Below are 18,965 nucleotides of genomic sequence, written 5' to 3' on the forward strand. Positions count from 1 at the left end.
GGCCAACTATTAATCTTAGTTTACATGTCAGGAATTCAATTATATGGCGGAAGGTGCTTAATGAATTTGCTTAATAAAATAATGAATGAAAATATGTAGTAACCGTTACATAAAAGCAATAAAGGCACAGAGGCCATACTATATAGAAAAAATATTAACTCTGCTCCATGTTATGCCTAACAATGCCCTTTAGCATGGCTAGATTTACAATATTGCAAATCATTTTGCAAATACTGCTTAAATATAGTATAACAGCAATGACATGACCTTTTCGAACATTTGTTCATCAAGCTACTGTGTACCACCATAGTCAAACCAGACACGATGCGATAAGATTCCAAGCAATTTGTCTGTCCGGACTAAACGCAATAACGCTGTGTGACAATCACAGCCAATCAGACCATATTTGATGTTTAGTGTACAGTTAGGAGTAGAATTTTGAACCAATGAGTGTTCACAGTGGGCGGGGCTACCTGGTGGGATGCTGCAAATATAGAGCCAAGCCATCGGCAGAATGTCCTGTTTGTTGATTTGGCTGGTTAAGACTAAACCTCTGATAAATATGGAAGATATACCTTTTATCAAGTATCGCTTTATTGCCTTTGGTAGGCTTAGGATTTGATGTAAGAAATGAGGCACTGTATGCAAGTGCAAGCTTGAGATATTCACTGATCATGATTTTGTCCTCTTTCTGTCCTCTAATAAAAATGGAAAAAACAGAAACAGCAAAAATCTGATGAGTTGAGGAAGAAAGTAGCAGGTGGGACAGACGGACAAGGAGAGTGAGAGATTACGTAAATTAGATCACATAAAAAAAAAAATACAAAATGAAATTAATTAGATGAAGGGTTGTTTAGGCAGGGAATGAAGACAGTTTGTGCGACAAAGTCTAATGGGTACTGAAGAAAACGGATGAGCTTGAAGTACAAATGATCCTGATGATCCGTCTTCATCAGATCTCCTGCAGTTAGTGTGGTGAATTGGAGAGCTCAGCTCTTTACGCTTCTGAGCCGCGAATGGTGTGATGGCCTCAGCGCTTGTGCTGATGAGATGCTCAGACTATAACAGCACTTTTTGCTAAAACACTGCCCGAGCTGAGATATACAAACACCACTGACTGCAATGCCTCTTACAAACAAACACTACAGAGGGTGGGATGCACAAAATATTACAACAGTGCAAAATTACAATTTCCTGACTAATCTAGCTTCTGCTTTTTCCCGTTTGTTGAAGAAACACAGTAAGCTTCCTTTTCAGATTGTACCAATACACTTAAAAGATGACCAAATTCAGTAACACATATATTGATGTATTTGTCTATATGAAACACCAACGATACAGTGTCACTAATGATAATGGCAGACCGGGGGCAACTGTGATTTTTTTTTAATTTTTTTATCTTTTAATCCATCTTTTGCACAAGAAACCTATAGACCATTTCAAGTATGTAAACAATAACAAGGAATTCAAATGCTAGTTTTCCTGCAGCACTTCCGGTATCATTAACGGATCGTTTAAATAGGACTCTGAGTTAACATGTTCCTCAAACAACGTCAAACATCTACCTGAAGTGACTTATCCAGACGTTTTGTTGATACCGAGCATCTACACGGGAGAGGCAATGAAAATGTATCATAGTTTAGATGCTCACAATTATTTCCTCAGCGGAGAGCACAGGAATGGTCGCTCCTGTTATAACAAAGTCTTTTTGGGAGGGGGCCTGGGTAGCTCAGAGGTAAAATACGCTGGCTACCACCCCTGGAGTTCGCTAGTTCGCTAATCCCAGGGCGTGCTGAGTGACTCCAACCAGGTCTCCTAAGCAACCAAATTGGCCCGGTTGCTAGGGAGGGTAGGGTCACATGGGGTAATCTCCTCGTGGTCGCTATAATGTGGTTTGTTCTCGGTGGGGCACATGGTGAATTGAGCGTGGTTGCCACAGTGGATGGCGTGAAGCCTCCACACGCGCTATGTCTCCGTGGCAACGCGCTCAACAAGCCACGTGATAAGATGCGCAGGTTGACTGTCTCAGACGCGGAGGCAACTGGGATTCTTCCTCCGCCACCCAGACTGAGGCGAATCACTATGCGACCACGAGGACTTAGAGTGCATTGGGAATTGGGCATTCCAAATTGGGAGGAAAAAGGGGAAACCCCCCCCCCCCCCAAAATTTTTTTTAAAAAAAAGTCTTTTTGGGGGGGGGGGGGGTGCGCGCATGTGTAGCTCAGTGGTAAAGATGCTGGCTACCAGCCTGGAGTTCGCTAGTTCGAATCCAAGGGCACACTGAGTGACTCCAGCCAGGTCTCCTAAGCAACCAAATTGGCCCTGTTGCTAGGGAGGGTAGAGTCACACGGGGTAACCTCCTCGTGGTCGCTATAATGTGGTTCTCACTCTCGGTGGAGCGCATGGTGAGTTGTGCGTGGATGCCGCGGTGGATGGAGTGAAGCCTCCACACGCGCTATATCTCCGCGGTAACGTGCTCAACAAGTCACGTGATAAGATGCGTGGATTGATGGTCTCAGACGCGGAGGCAGCCGAGATTCGTCCTCCGCCACCCGGATTGAGGAGAGTCACTATGCCACCACGAGGACTTAGAGCATATTGGGAATTGGGCATTCCAAATTGGGAGAAATTTTTTTCTATTTTATTATTTTTTTTTTTCAGGCAAGTCAGATCACTCAGCAGACATCTTTGGAATGCTCTCAGGCAGCTATTTGCTATGTAAACAAGCAGCATACTAGTGCAGCTCCTATCTACTTGAATGGGGAAAGTCCGAAATCTCCAAAACAGTTAGTCAAGATTACGATCAAAGAACATATTTCAAATCACCAGTAAAATCTGACAACACTGGTATCATAAATGGTGCTTCTTTACTTCAGGTTACGCAAAAAAAAAAAAAAAAAAAAAAAAAAGTGCATGCACATTCTCAAGTTGATTGACAAATGATGTCTGTATGTAAATGGTGATTGGCTCTTTTACCTGTAAGGCGGGACTTCCTTTCTACATCCATTGACTGTTGAATGCTCCAATTTCTCCCATTCATTTTAACAGAAGTGGCCTGTCTTTGCTCAATAGTCTCTGATTATAATCAATGAAGCTGTTCAATGAAGCTGTCTATCAGTGTGACCCGCAGACAAGGTAAGGATTTCTTTTTTTAATGATTAAAATACTTTTCTTGTCTCTTTGTTCTGGATAAATGCGTCTGCTAAATGACTAAATGTAAAAGTAAATGACTTGCGGAGCTTAGTAATCGTGTTAAAGTCACGATGAATGAAGCGCCTCATGCTGTTGTTTTGAACGAGGAAGCGTTCTATTCAGAAGTAATCACCCCATGCACTTCGAAGACTTTACCATTCACTGTGAGCGCTTTGAAAGGCTAAAAGGTGTGGGGCTCAAAAACAAGCGTCATTCGGAACTCATTTTTGAAGTAATTTTTATAATTCAAAGTGCCCTTCAGAGGGCGATGTATCCCGTTTGGAATGCACAACTAGCAGGAAATGTTCAAGGAACCAAAAAAACGTCACTTCCTTAAACCGTCTTGAAATGGTCTATATGTGTCAACATTATTAGCACCATTAGCATATTTACATGAATATATATATATATATATATATATATATATATATAGCGGTCATATATATATTATATATATATATATAGTTTAGCGGTCATATACACGATTTATATATATATATATATATATATATATATATATGCAAAATCCAGCAATTGACCAATCAGAATCAATAGTGTTCCATAGAGCTATGTAATGTATACAATTAACCGATTGTTTCTCAAATAACAGCACACCTCAAAAGGAATAGAATCACTGGTTTAATCATATTACTGAATAGCTTTCTCTCTTATATGGTACTGTTTCTTACGAGTAACATGCATTTAAAGTAGAGGTCTGCAACCTGACGGGACCCAAGAACCCAACGGGTTTCGGGCCGGATTCAGGTCAATTTTTCCAACTAGGACTTCAGGTCGGGTTTGTAATTAAAAAAATAAACAGGCTTCCCTAACTTGTTTCGCGCACGCGCTCTCACTCACAGTCTGTTCTGTTTTTCTATTGTTTAAATGCATGCTAGACGAATGTCTTTAACATCTGCCCTGCGTCTCGCTTTTTCTTCATTGTCTCGCGCAGGACCGGCACATTTTAAACACCATGTCAAGTTAAAAAGAACATCAAATTTTCAAAAACGCATGTTGAGACACCTGCGTTCTGTTTCATTCTTTGTTCTGCATCTAGATTGTTTTTAGCACAGTTGTCACAAAGATTCAACGTTCTCAACAAGTTCAGACTGCATTGAGGGGTCTGTTGCATTGTTTCATATTATTCCAGATTGTTCTGCACCAAGTGAAGTTTCAGCAAATAAAGATAAGGCAATGCTTTTTTTCCCTTCTGCTCTAGTGTACTAAGGGGCTGCTGTGCCTTGTTAAAACTGTGTTACGAATGTTGCCTATATGCTTACATAAAATACAGCCAATTGCAACAGTACTTGCTAGGAGAAGAAATTAGATAATAAGCGATTTCGGGTCGGGTTCTGGCTTAAAATCTGACTGTATCGTTCTGGCCGAAGAGGGTCGGGCAACAATGTCTCGGGTACGGGTCAGGTTTCATTTTAAGGCCCGTGTAGATCTCGAATTTAAAGGCTGTCAATCGATTAAAATTTGTAATTGAATTAACACATTTATTTGAAGATGAATTAAATCAAATTAATTGCAATGAACTGCTTTTACAAATATTTGCAGAGAACGGCCCCCAAATTAAAGAATTCACTATAAATAACACATAATTCAAATTATTATAAATATAATTCAGATATTTTTATTATTGTGGCTGATGAGAAAAGCATTAAGCAACATAAAAAGTGGCTTCAGAAGACAAATTATTATTGTTTGTTTTAATCCCATTTTATTGAAAAAAACCTAGTCAACAACTACTGAGTTTGTCAATCTGTCCAGTTTCCACAGTTCCGTCTGTGCTATTTTTTAATTATAATGTCAGCCTATGTACATGTGCGTGTCAAATAGAAACGTTGAGCATCTCACTGGTTTTCAGTGTCATAAACGGCACGTTTTTAGGACTGTGTCAATTTGTTGAAACTATGAAAATCTCGAGACCTCTGTATTCTGGTCTGCTTCGTCCAGCTGTCAAGAACGTGTCGTGGCTCTCTTTCTGTGGCTGCGCAGCTTGAGAGGTTTGTTGAGGCGCGCTGACTGTCCCCTGCTGACATGGCTTGTAAAAACATCAATGTACTTCAAGCCTTAATTGCTCCGATGGTAGGAAAATACATACTTTTAATATAGAACTTACACAGTGTCAGGAGGCATAATTAATTCATTGTGGCCATTTTTTTAATGTGTAATTTTTTTATATAATTATTCACACTAAATTACTGCATGTACTCCATGTATGCTACTTATTTATGACTTTATTTGTCCTAGTAACTGGATTCTAAATCTGTGTTGAAGGTACCGCTGATAGTAACGTAGACACATACAAAGCTGTTAACTCATTTTTGTACTATACATCCATTCATCTTATCTTTCTTTCGAATAGTTTATCTTCTCTTTTTCCTCCTACCACATGCAAATCAATAGGTGTGGAGTAATAAGGCCCCAGGGGACAAATTCCAGTAAATGGCTGGTAATAAAATGAGGTAACACATGGATGCATCTATGGGTCAGATCTACAGTATTCAACAGATCACCATTAAAGGAGTATATGGCACCATAAAGGTCATTACACACACTGTTTCACATGTCACATTACTGATGCATTTTTTTTTTTTTTTTTTTACATTGACAAGTTGGCACAACAGTTTTTTTGCAAGTTGTATGTTCTATAGGGCGGGTCAGGGAATGGCTGCCTAGGGCAGGATTCAATTCAAATAATTACAAATTGTGAAGGTATGTGTTAACACTGTGGATTGCAACACATTCCATAGAGACACCTTGAGTCTTCCTTGAAATGAAGCATCTTCTCCAAACTAATTAAAGCTCTCGTTTGTTTCCACTTGCTGCTGCCCTTCTCAATTTTTTCAGACTGTGATGATTATGATGACTAGAGATATCGGTGCCTAATAGCATGGATCTGGTGCATGGACTAGGGATGGGACGATATACTGAATTTCGTTATATCACGAACCAAAAAAATAAAACGTGATATTTCAAAATTTGCATCATTGTTTTCTGTCCATGTGATCATACATTAAATGATCAAAATAATCTATCGCTTGATTTTACCCCCTACTGCGCTTTTTTCTACACTATTTACAGGGTTCACACAGGGTCCTTGAAGTGCTTAAAGTGCTTGAATTTAGCTTTTAAACATTTAAGAACTGGAATACCTGGAAAATTGCCTTGTTAGGATGAAAAATGCTTAAAATTAAAACAGACAATTTCTTCCGTGTAATGTGTGTCCATCAAAGATGAGATCCCGCACTCCACTTCCACTGAATAATGTGTCTTTTAATATCCTTCTTTACAGTCAGATCAAAAAGTAAAAAGAAATATTAATTTTAATCACAAGTAGCACAGATGCGCTAAAGAACCGAGACTTCTCGCTCATTAATAAAGGAACTGGAACACCTGTGCGACTCTATGAGATGCACACTGAACTCTTAAATTGACAGTGCATTATAGCGCTTGTTATACAAATGAATGTAAACTCAATGTGATTACTTGTAAATTGTTTTGAATAATTACTTGTAAATTGTACACATTTTTCAAATATTAAAAGTTCATATTATTATACATACAATTGCATGATATACATTTACATTTATGCATTTGGGAGACGCTTTTATCCAAAGCGACTTACAGTGCTCTTATTACAGGGACAATCTCCCTGGAGCAACCTGGAGTTAAGTGCCTTGCTCAAGCACACAATGGTGATGGTTGTGGGGATTGAACCAACAACCTTTTGCTTACCAGTTCAGTGATTTAGTCCACTACGCCACACCACATACATGATATAATTTTAATTGATAGAATGTAGAATTTTTTCTCTTTTTCAGGAGGGGATTTGTTCAGTTCTAACAGTTGCTTGTTCTGCACCTGATCAGCCTGAATGTAGCCCACTCATTTGTTTGTGATCTTTTCTTATAGTGAAAGGTATATGAGAAACTCTTATTATTTAAACTTTGAGCATTTATATTGTGTAACATTTTTCAAAAAATAAATGCTATTTTATTTCTGCCATACTTTGTCATTTAAGTGTTTTTATAGCCAATAAAGATAATACTAAATCGTGAATCTCATATCGTATATCCAACCGAATTGTGAGATAACCATATCTTCCTATCTCTAGCATGGACAAATATGAAAGTAGTTGAAAATAAACTATATGTTTATAATGCTCACACATCAGATGACAAATAATTCAGAAATTGGATTTAGGCCACTTCTACCATGCAGTGTGAATTTAGCTATTGTGTAGTTCCATTTAGCCTCGATTCTATAAGACAGTTCCTATATAATAAAAATGAAAGGACTTCGATTAAAAAGTTAAGCAAATTCATTAAGTGCCATCCTTCTGCTAGAAGCTATAATCCCTGATATAACATAACGCTCCTATGCAAAACAATCTGCTATGAGTTCAGCACAGTTAAATGGTGAACAGGTGATTTGTGTTATGGCTGTTACTATATTGTGCATTTTAATAATTGAAACGCTGTTTTGAAAATCAGCATCCAGGGGTGGATTCATGAAAATCTTCTAAAGAGAAAAAAAAAAAAAGAGTCCTAAGGATATATTCTAAAAGGCTTGGGTATACTTTGTTTTACCGTGTGCCATTTCGTCTAGCGCACAATCAAGCGCTCAGCTGTTCAAAGTATATTCATTTGACCACGAGCACATACGAACACGTTGAACGCATACGCACTACGACTGCTTTGTGATACTCTAGTAAAATCAACAGCAGGCGCACATACCAACGATGCATACAGATGAGGTCTGTCCCAATGTCTAGGAAAAACTGGGCTGCATGCAGAAAACCAAAGTACACTATGTCCTTAAGTTTGTAATAATGTTTATGCTCGAAGAGGACATTGAACATTCTTAAAGGAATTTTCCGGGTTCAGTCTACAATATTTGTGGCATATTGTTACTTCCATTGTAGGTGCCTTGCTGTAACAGTTTTTTTTTTATTTTTTATTTTTTTATAAATAAACAAGGAATACCACACTTTGTTGAGGTAATCAAAATTATGCCATAAATGCTATCGATTTAGTTAAACTTGAATTGAACCCGAAACATTCATTATCTTTTTTCTTAAGTTAGAAAATAGCTATTTTTTTTCATAAGAATGTTTCATGAATCCGGCCCCAGGACTGGTACCATCCATTTTTTTTTATTATTAGGAGTGTAACGGTTTACCGTGGCACGATAAATCGCGGTTCAAAAATATGATGTGCATCACAGAGATGTGATTTTTTTAAATCGAAAATAATTTTTGCGTCTATTCTATCCAATACGTGCGATGTCCTAAGCCTACAGAACGAAGGTATACAAATGGAAATCGCTTCAATGCACACAAGGAGCTGTAAAACACGATTGTACACTGGCAGCCACAGTTGTTGTACGGTGAGTTCCGCTGAAACTGCGAAAACTGAAACCAGGAGCGGGAGAGAGCCTTTTTAGCACGATGAATCGAATGTTTGTTTGAAGCACGAGAGTGATCTGCTCTGACAGCGTGGGAGAAAATGTAAGTTTATTGAGGTTGATAGTGCTACATTAATCTACTAATAATGCTGCATATTATATATAATAATGCTATGGGTGAATATAATCCTAATGTCAAATGTCATGTCTCATTTGATTTAATCAGTTAATTATTATTACTTAACCGAAAAAGCATGCACTTCCATTAAATATATATTAATATTCCGTATTTTGAGTAAGCATAATTGAATTATTAGCTAATATTTCCATTTGGTGTCACCATTTCCCTGTTCTGGGCTGATTTTCCCAATACATCTCTGACGGATCATTTAACACTTTTAAGAAAAGTATTTTTAGCTAAATTTTAAAGGAAAGGAACTGTTTTGCATATGTCTTTAAAGTAATAATAATAAAAAAATATATATATATATGAACTTTTCTTGATTCAGGCTTGGTTTAAAGAATTGTGAACCAAGCCATACTGTGAGTTCAGTATCGTGAACTAGGGCTGTCAACTGGGCAAAAAAACTAAGCTTGAATTTTTACTTAAATATTTTCAAAATTCAAATAATATTCAAACGTGTTTTTCAACAGACAGTTCACATGGTGTTACACTTACTGATGCCACAGTACATTACCCCCATTACCACATTGTTTTTTTTTTTAATTCATTACAGTGTATGTAGAGTAGTAATATTCACAGATAGCATTGGTATTCGGCTGAACTCGGTGGCGAAGCGGCTCAGACTATGAGCCCAGGTCAGGGGTTGTTCAAACAGACAGAACACAACAGACTGGAATCGAACGCGAGGATCTCGAGACACACGTTTCCAAGTTGAACATCTTTCCTGACAAAGCATTTAAACAACTCATTGCTTAATCTGAGAAACGCTTATAAGAGAGCAAGATGCAGTGGCAAAAGACCTCCACCATCTGTATGGGGCTGTTCACACCGAATGCTTTTGCAACCATCCATTTGTTTTTCGATGTAAACGTGCTAGACGAACATCTTTGTTTCCCTTTGTTTTTGTTTATTCAGCGTCTCGTGCAGGATCACTGTTTTTAGATGCTGTGTCTAATCAAAAAGAACTTTAAAAGAATATTGAGACACCTGCTTTCTGTTAAACTCTATTTGTTGCGCTGTGTCTAGCCTTTTTTAGCACAAGAATGCGATCGATCTGAAGTCATCGTCAGTGCTTGGTACAAATCCAAAATTCGAATGCCCAGTTTTAGCATTCAAATGTGCATTTTTGTTCTTAAATTCAATGAATATTTGAAATTCGAATTTTAATTTCACAGCCCTATCGTGAACCAAACCGAATCGTGAGATGAGTAAATCGTTACACCATTAAACACACAAATTTTTATGGGAAAGTGATTTTAAAAAGTTCCTTTTCACTTAAAACAATACCCAAAGCAAAGGTAGGCCACATGACATATTTGAAGGACACTTAAAAATAAATCAATATAAAAATGGCAGATGCTATTTGCACCCTGGTGCAAATAATGGTATATGCTATTTAGACCCCAGTGCAAATAGTGGCGGATATTATTTGCACCCCAGCCCTGGTGCAAATAATGGTAGATACTAATTGCACCCTGGCGCAAATAGTGTCAGATACTATTTGCACCCATATTTAAATACTAACATACAGTATATGGCCATCACTGCAGTGTGTTTGTGTTTATTTAGAGTCCTACAGACACACTACATTAACCTTAACCTTACCTTGGAAAAAAAAAAAACCTTGGATTTACTACAGTAACCATGGTTTCACCATGGTATTTTTTGTAAATTTACAGTAACCACAAAATTAACCATGGTTACTATATCACCATTATATTACTGTGGTAACACCATGGTTAACGGCATTAAAACGGCTGAGTGCAAATAGATGCATAAAAATATCAGCTTAATTCCAAACAACAATAACAAAAAAAGAGCCTTCTATCTTTTTAAATGACTGTGGTACATTAAACTGTGACTGTTAGCATTAAATCAACACTGTCATGAATAAACAATAACAGCAAAGCTTGACGGCATTAGCAACAGTCACTAAGGAAGCTCAGCAGAGGCTCAGTTCCACACAATACAAGCTCTTATTTGACTTTTTCTACCTTGTGGCAGCATTTTGCACAACCACGATAGAAACTCAACTTGAACATTTCTACAAGCGCACCCCTAACATTACTCAGTCTACACTTAATAGTGTACTTATGCAGACCATGGTGCTATGAACCAAGGATAAGGAGCAACCCATTGTTTGAACATGTATGAGCTCATTGTGTTTGATCTCACAGATGGCCATAAAAACCTGTTTGAGTGGGCAGAAAAAAATCTAAAGCATTTTGGCCACTTACTCCAAAACGCTGGCACTGACACGAAAAGGTAAAGTGCCCATTATTACCGCCAATCAAGCTAAATTTGGCAGGAAAAACAAGTGCTCGCAGAGGGTGTGTGTGGTTTTAGGCCAGTCAGTCAGTCAGTCAGAATGACATTCAGACTCAAGTTTGTGACGAAGCATCCATTTTCTCTTTGAATCATTTGAATCCAGGTGGGCCGGCCGCGTTATGTCGAATGGGCCATGACTGACTGAAGAGAGCCACAAAACGGCGCTGCGATATGCAGAAAAGGCCAGCGACAACACCCCCTCCCCCACTCAACAACTTTTGGGCTGATTTCTCTCCCCAGTCCACCACTATTTTGTTAAAGTGGCACTAAATAAACTATGAGGTCTTTAATATTTACTTTTTTGTGAAACTTTATTAACTTGACACTTCTGTTTCTTGTTTGCCCACTGAGGCTGTTCTATGGCAGATGTGGAGATAAAACTGCAGCCAGTGAGCTGATGAGCATATAAAAAATGAAGTGCTCATAAATCACAGTACTGCTGCCTGAACTCTGACTGAATCAGCATACAGAAAGCAGAACAAAAGACAGAGAGAAGCAAAAAAAGAATCTGTCGCTGTGTGGAAGGAAAGGCAGTTTATTGTCCCATTTGCCAATGTTTAATTTCTAAATCGTGAGATCTCAGAATAAGAACTGTTGCTGGATCCAACAGGTTTGGGAGGTGACTGTTCTGGCTGGTTGGTGCATGGAAAAAGTGTGTTTAATGGGTATATTTCATGAATTTCGGTTCCGTTAACGGTTACCGCACGTATGCCCCACAGCATGAAAAACACAGTGAATCCAGTGTATTCCGATTCACCAATAGTCTATTTGAAAAACGTACTAAAAGAACCGGTTCATCAGAGTCGTTTTCATCTACACTGGATGTGCTGTCTGTTTTGATTCACTAAAAAGAATCTGTTCATAGAGAGTAATTCGTTTGTGAATCGGAATACACGCGCTGGATGTTGTTGTGTTATTTCGGCCCACGAGGACGAACTCATTTGAAAGACGCGTATCCTTGCCATTATTTTGCGGTATATGGTCTTTTTATCTCACCAAAAGTGCTGACACGATTATGAAAATTGGCTAAAGATTAACTGTCAAACAAATAATTGCGTTTATGATGATTAAAAGTCTGTTTAGGGCTATGACAATTAGTTGTCATATAAATGTCGATTAAATCAAAGGTGCTTGTGTGCCTCATAGACCTCAAGTATTTTTTTACATATTTAACTTAAAAAATATAAATCAATTAAAAAGATAGGGATAAATGATTTCCTTTTACGACTTTAAAAAATTATGAATGACATTAAAATGTCTCTTTTTTGGGTCTAATTTACAGTGCTGTGAAAAAGTATTTGCCCCCTTCATGATTTCTTCTATTTATGTATATTTTATATGCTAAATTGTTTTGGATCTTCAAACGAGATATAACATAAAACAAAGGCAACCTGAGTAAACACAAAATACAGTTTTCAAATATATATATATATTTTTTTGAAGCAAAAAAGTTATCCAACACCTATATCACCCATGTGAAAAACGAACTGCCCCCTTAAACTTAATAGCTGGTTGCGCCACCTTTAGCAGCAACAACTGCTTCCGATAACTGGAGATCAGTCTTTCACAATGCTGTGGTGGAATTTTGGCCCTCTCTTCTTTGCAGAACTGTTTTAGTTCAGCCACATTGGAGGGTTTTCGAGCATAAACTGCCCACTTAAGGTCCTGCTACAGCATCTCAATTGGGTTCAAGTCAGGACTTCGACTAGGCCACTCCAAAACTTTAATTTTGCTTCTTTTGAGCCATTCAGAGGTGGACTTACTCCTAAGTTTTGGATCATTGTCTTGCTGCATAATCCAGTTGCGCTTGAGCTTCAACTCACAGACTGCTGACCGGATGTTCTCCTTTAGGGTTTTCTGCTAGAGAGCAGAATTCATGTTTCCCTCAATTATTGCAAGTCGCCCTGGCCCTGAAGCAGCAAAGCATCCCCACACCATCACTATCACCAACATGCTTGATCGTAGGTATGATGTTCTTTTTGTGGAATTCTGTGTTTGATTTATGCCAGATGTAACGGGACCCCTGTCTTCCAAACAGTTCCACTTTCGACTCATCAGTCCACAGAACATTCTCCCAAAAGCTTTGATTATCATCAAGGTGTGTTTTGGCAAAATTCAGATAGCCTTAATGTTCTTCTGTGTTAGCTTGGATAACTTTTGTCTTCAAAAAATAACATTATCATTTAAAAACTGTATTTTGTGTTTACTCAGATTGCCTTTGTTTTATGTTAGATTGTTAGAATTTTTTAAACAATTTAGTTTGAGATATACACAAAAACAGAAGAAATCAGGATGGGGGCAAATACTTTTTCACAGCACTGTATTTTTGGTCAGTTTTACATCTACACTGTTGGTTTTGGAAATCATATTTTATATTTTTTATTATAAAAATTAAAATATAAATGTTTTATATATTTTTATTATATTATATTATACGCACGTGACGGTGTTCGGTTATACAGTATATCACGGTAATTAACATAATCCCTAACAACTTCAAAATACCATAAATAATTCTAGATAACCTTTTAGCCAAATTGTTTAGATTTTTCTGATCGCACAGTATCAGTTTTTCGTTTTATCCCATCAACGAATCAAGATTCACAACACTGTGTACGAGGCACAAATGAAACATGCGCACTCTGATGTTAACAAACCAGCGTGGACTAGAAGCATGGCTGAAGGAGGAACGCAGCCGACCCTTTACCTGCCTTCTATTAGTTATAAGTTGGAAGAGTGGAAGTATTTTTGGGTTCCATAAAAATGCAAAGGGATTGTTGGTGGAAGATGGTTTGTCTTTGTGTAAAACATGTGGCAGAAAAGTGGCAGCGAAACACAAGAACACCCCCAACATGTTCGCTCATCTGCAGGACAATCATCCCGTGCAATTCAGCAAGATAAATAGGGATGTCCCGATTCCATTTTTTTGAGAAAGATTACAAGTACCAATACTTCATTTTTGGTACTCGCCCATACAGAGTCCGATATTTTTTTTTTTTTCATAGATGTCAGATACTAAAGTATAACATAATTACTGCTGATTTATTATTATTAGTAGTAGTAATAGTAGTACAGTTAATATTACATAACTTTACAGTAGTGATTTATTTCTGTCAGAATTTTTTCAAATACATTTAGCTTTTATTATGACGGAGCTTTTATTTTGACTGAGCTTTTATTTTGAAGTATTTCTGTCTTGTTTTGACCCAGGAGCTCTGACATTATGACGGCAGTTTCCCACTCAGGAAAGGTCGGTCGCTACGTGACTCAAAGTGATTATTAAACCGCAAAAGGCTGCTATTTAATTAAATAAGTATGCCCTCTATATGTGCTTCATGCTACAACATGAATTTGCACTGTTTACTGTCATCTGCTACAAACAGAGCATGTGATGCTCAGGATGCTCATGACGCAATCGTACATTTCCATACAGTGTGAGTGAACTTGTGGTTATTACATTTTTAGGTACTGCCTAGCTATATATTAGCAACTGGCAAACATGCATACTTTTGTTGTAGTCTGGCCTTACTTTAACATTTGCCTCAACAAGACAAGGTCTATTGATCTGTAATGATCAGTGGCATAATGACTTTTTAAATATTAAGACATCAACTAAATGTTATATTTAGCTATGTGTTTATGGTGTTGATGATAGTTTTTAAACGTTCAGGATTCTTCTCAATGTTCTTCGTTATCTGTTAATTTAAAGGCCAGTTTGGTATTGAAAAAGTAATTAAACTTGTTATTAAAAAAAACAACAATAAAGTTTATCGTTCAACCCGTTTTTGTAATGCAATTCAATACTGTGATAATACAGTGTACCGTGATAAAACCTACAGCAATTATTGTGTGGTGGAAATGTGATACCGTCACATGCCTATTATATTATTTTATGCAATAGTCAAATATTTCTGTCCTAATTTCTTCACTTTCACATTATTTTAATGCTCTCCGTTTAAACCTACGAAGCATAACCTTGGAGATTTCGTTTCATCATTTAATCACTCCACACAAAGAGTAAAGAGTGTGTCTCCTCCCCTGTGTTGTTGCGTCATTAACACTGCGTGTATGAACCCGCTTTGACCAAGAACATTTGCCATTACACGATCGTTAAATGCAAGTGAAACCAGAGTGCTTTGCATTCACTATCCAAGTTTTCATTTGTTAATTTACATTTTTGGAGTTTAGAACAAGCCTCTGCTACAGCGCACGCATCAAAGCACTTGAGATGCACTTCACGCACTCTTCCAGACAGGAGCTGCTCTGGCTGACATCTGCCAGATTCGACTAAATGACACACAAACGCACCATTCATGGCATTTATATTCGCTTAAAATTCCCTTATTTGGGCATTAAAATATCACTGGTATTTGAAGCGCACAATAACAGCGGTTATCTCACATAACCGAGGTTAGATAAAAAAATAATTAAAAACGCAATCAGACAATTATTTAATAATCACGACAGGCCTACTCACCAACATTCAATTAAGACTGCAAATGGGAAGTACACATTACTTGGGAAAATATGTTTTCTTTTGCCGTGGGTCTGTAGATTCTGCAGCAGTTGAGCACCACTGCTATAAAATGGTGAAAGGAAATGCCTTTTCACGCGAAGCTGAAAAGTGCAGATGATACAAGAGGCATATCATTCTTTTGCCTGTAATCTACCCATTAACACCCTTTTAGACAACATTCCTCGCAGTAATATCAGAATCATCATAAATTACAATAACAAGAGTGGAATTGGCACATACTATGGCGTGTTAGAGCATTAGCGCCCTGACTGAAAAAGGTAAACATGACAAATTACACATCATCTACTGCATATATATTACTTTAAATCATCATTGAGTAGTTGAAACAGTTTCTTTACCGATCTCGTGTGAATTCTACTCACAGAAGGAGGCATCAAGTCATTGATTAAACATTTTAATGTCATATTAGTTTGTTTTACATGTAGTCTTGTGCGTCCTCATTTAAATGTTCCTCTAAACGCCTTCCCCAACAACGATGCCAGTGTCAGTATGTTTGCAAACAGTTTGCCTTTAAATGGTGTTCTTAAAGAGATTTCACTTTGCTTTTCGATATTTAGTCAGTTGTTAATGTATTGATTTGCATGTAAACCCATAAAACAAGTTTTTATAATGAGATTTTTGATTGTTACCAGTGTTTTGCTGTCAACACACTCAATGAATTTGAATTATGTTACAAAACAAACAAAAAAGCCAGTATAATTCAGGTCAATAATGTTTCAGCATAAAAAGATCCATGCCTGAACTGTTGACATGAAGGTAAAAAAAAAAAAACTTGATACCTACTGCACAACACCATTAACATTTCCTCTTGCAGTACCTGCAGTCAGAGATTACATTACAGCTGCTGTATTGCCTTTGTAGCTTACAAACACAACACTGGTAGCGTTATTAGAGTTGGACACATTTCTTACCTGTAGTGCACGTGTGTGACTGTTGGATCTCTATAACCAAAAATCCATGTCTGAATGTCCATGGGTCTTGCATTAGGATAGGCTATGGTCACATCTATTACCCACTGTAGTCCTTTAGATCTATTACCTGAAAGTGGGCAGATACAGTGACTTGAATGAGTGAATGAGTCCAAGACAGAGCTTTACTAATGTTAAAGGGTTAGTTCACCAAAAAAGAAAACTCAGTCATTGTTTCCATGTGTTGTTACAACCCCATATGACTTTCTTTATTTTTCTTAAAACAAAGGGAGAAATTGTGAAAAACGTTTGTGCTCAGTGATGTCATACAATGGCAGTTTATGGTGACCACCTCTTCAAGCTTCAAAAGCACACAAAAGTATAATTCAGGAATCTAATAAATTATTCCATGAGACTCATGATTGTTATGAAAGCATACGATGAGCTTTGGTGGGAAATCTAATGTATTATTTAGTGAAACTGTTGACCGACCGTTGCCCTACTTCATGAAACTGCATGAGACCAAGGTCAAACTAGAGCATTCAAGTGAAAACTCGTTTTGTTCATCTAAAAACAGGTCCACCACAGCGATAGAAACAACAGAACACAACACAGCTGCACACAAAACAGAGAACAGAACTTATTAAATATGTCTGATAAGTTTGTAGTCAGAGGGCGAATTCCAATCGAAAGTGATCATCCCTATGCCCAACTCACTACAAAGGACAAAGCTCTTGATGTGGGTTCTCTAATGTGAGCATGGCATTACAGTTTGAATGTACCCTTCACTAAAAGTCTTGTAAAAGGGCCCTTTGTGAAAAAATAAACTCTTACTTTTGTTTGGAATGACTCTTAGAGTGGCATCCCCTTCCCAAAGGGCACTTCAAGGGTGCAAAAATGCAGTTTGGAAAATGCCCAGAGAATCCACCTTTTACCTACATCCTGTGATGCTTACCAAAAGATTCGGGCATTATCAAGTAAACACAGCTGTTGTTGCAGCATACATCCATTTATTATTTCGTTACTGTGTTGGGATTTTGAGGAGATTTCATGAGGACATATTCATCAATCATTATATCCGTGTGTTACTGAATGATAATAAACTGCAAAAAAGTAATAAAAGACAAAGGAAGCACAAACAAAACTGCCACGCCGTTTCTCCTAGATGCACCTGAGATTTAATCTAAGCACAAACGCAACATTTCGAGCAAAATTATTGGTTGTTTTAGTGGAGTACCTGTGTTAGTTCAGTTTCAGATGTGTGTGCTTGTCATCTTGTCACCCTGCATGTTCAAATCAGACAGACACACTGAGGAAGAGCCGTGAAGTTCTCGTCCTTGGGTATGTAATCGCTTTTTCAAGTTTTCCGATCAGACGGTTATTTCCTTTTATATCCGCATGCAAGTTTAAACTTTTTTTATGGCGGGTGATTGACTGGTGAGAGGTGGTGCTTCGCTGCCGGTCCGGGACGCATCAGGACAGTGTTTTAAACCTCAAATGCAATGTGGTTTTTGCCTGCCTCTGTATGTGTTTTTTGTGATCCAATCACAAAACTTTCTGTACCCCATTTACAACTATATTTAGCACTGACCATTTGTGATTGTATCATCTGAAACGCGTCTTATAACCAGCTGTAAACAGGGTCTAAAATGACTACCGTCAAAGCAAGGGAATGCTATAGAACGATTTCTGGTGGGAGTTCCACCCACATTCGTTTCCCCAGTAAGACCCCCAGGAAAAAGGTGGATAGATTCATTTCTATGCCCAGTCTCATTTGTTTGAAACAGAGTACTCAATCAAACCGAGATGTAGAGGAGGTGGAATGTCTTTTCTCCATTCTGAACGGGTGAGCATTTGAGACAGACCTCTGACTGAAGAGAGAGATACCTCAGCGAAAACATTCAGATGTGACATTCTGGGCCAAAACCAAGTAGTTTTTAACCAGCTAGTGAGATGCAGGCTTCAACATACTGTTATGAGAACGTTTTTGGACTGGTGCCAGATCACAGTGGGTAGGGCTGCATGGCGCAAATCGCTCAATGCAGAAAATGGAAACCAAGCGATCGACAGAATGTACCATCGCTCGTCACAGCTGGTTAGGACAAAAACTCTTGATTAACATAGAAAATATATATTTTATCACGTGTCATTTGCCATCAGGTTAGGACACGGTGTGACTCTCTCTCAGTTTGATTGAGAACTCTGTTTCAAATAAAGAAGGCTGGGCATAGAAATGCATCTATTCTCAGACTACAAACTCATCTCATCAGACATATTTAGTAAGTCCTGTTCTCTGGTTTGTGTGCAGCTGTGTTGTATTCTGTAGTTAATATCGCTGTGGTGGACCTGTTTTTAGATAAACATAAGTTTTCGCCTGAACGCCCCGTCTCATGACAGATAC

The 18,965-nt window shown here is 37.9% G+C and overlaps 1 protein-coding gene across 1 annotated transcript in view; it reads right to left on the reverse strand.

The window, feature by feature from the left end:
- lpgat1 (lysophosphatidylglycerol acyltransferase 1) overlaps positions 1 to 18,965 on the reverse strand; it is a 61,029-nt gene that overhangs the window by 7,014 nt on the left and 35,050 nt on the right. The window contains exon 6 of the mRNA XM_051655293.1: positions 16,568 to 16,694. Within this exon, the coding sequence (XP_051511253.1) occupies positions 16,568 to 16,694 (127 nt within the window). The remainder of the gene's footprint in view (positions 1 to 16,567; positions 16,695 to 18,965) is intronic.

The sequence above is a fragment of the Myxocyprinus asiaticus genome, chromosome 25 (assembly GCF_019703515.2).
Source record: "Myxocyprinus asiaticus isolate MX2 ecotype Aquarium Trade chromosome 25, UBuf_Myxa_2, whole genome shotgun sequence".
NCBI lineage: Eukaryota > Metazoa > Chordata > Actinopteri > Cypriniformes > Catostomidae > Myxocyprinus > Myxocyprinus asiaticus.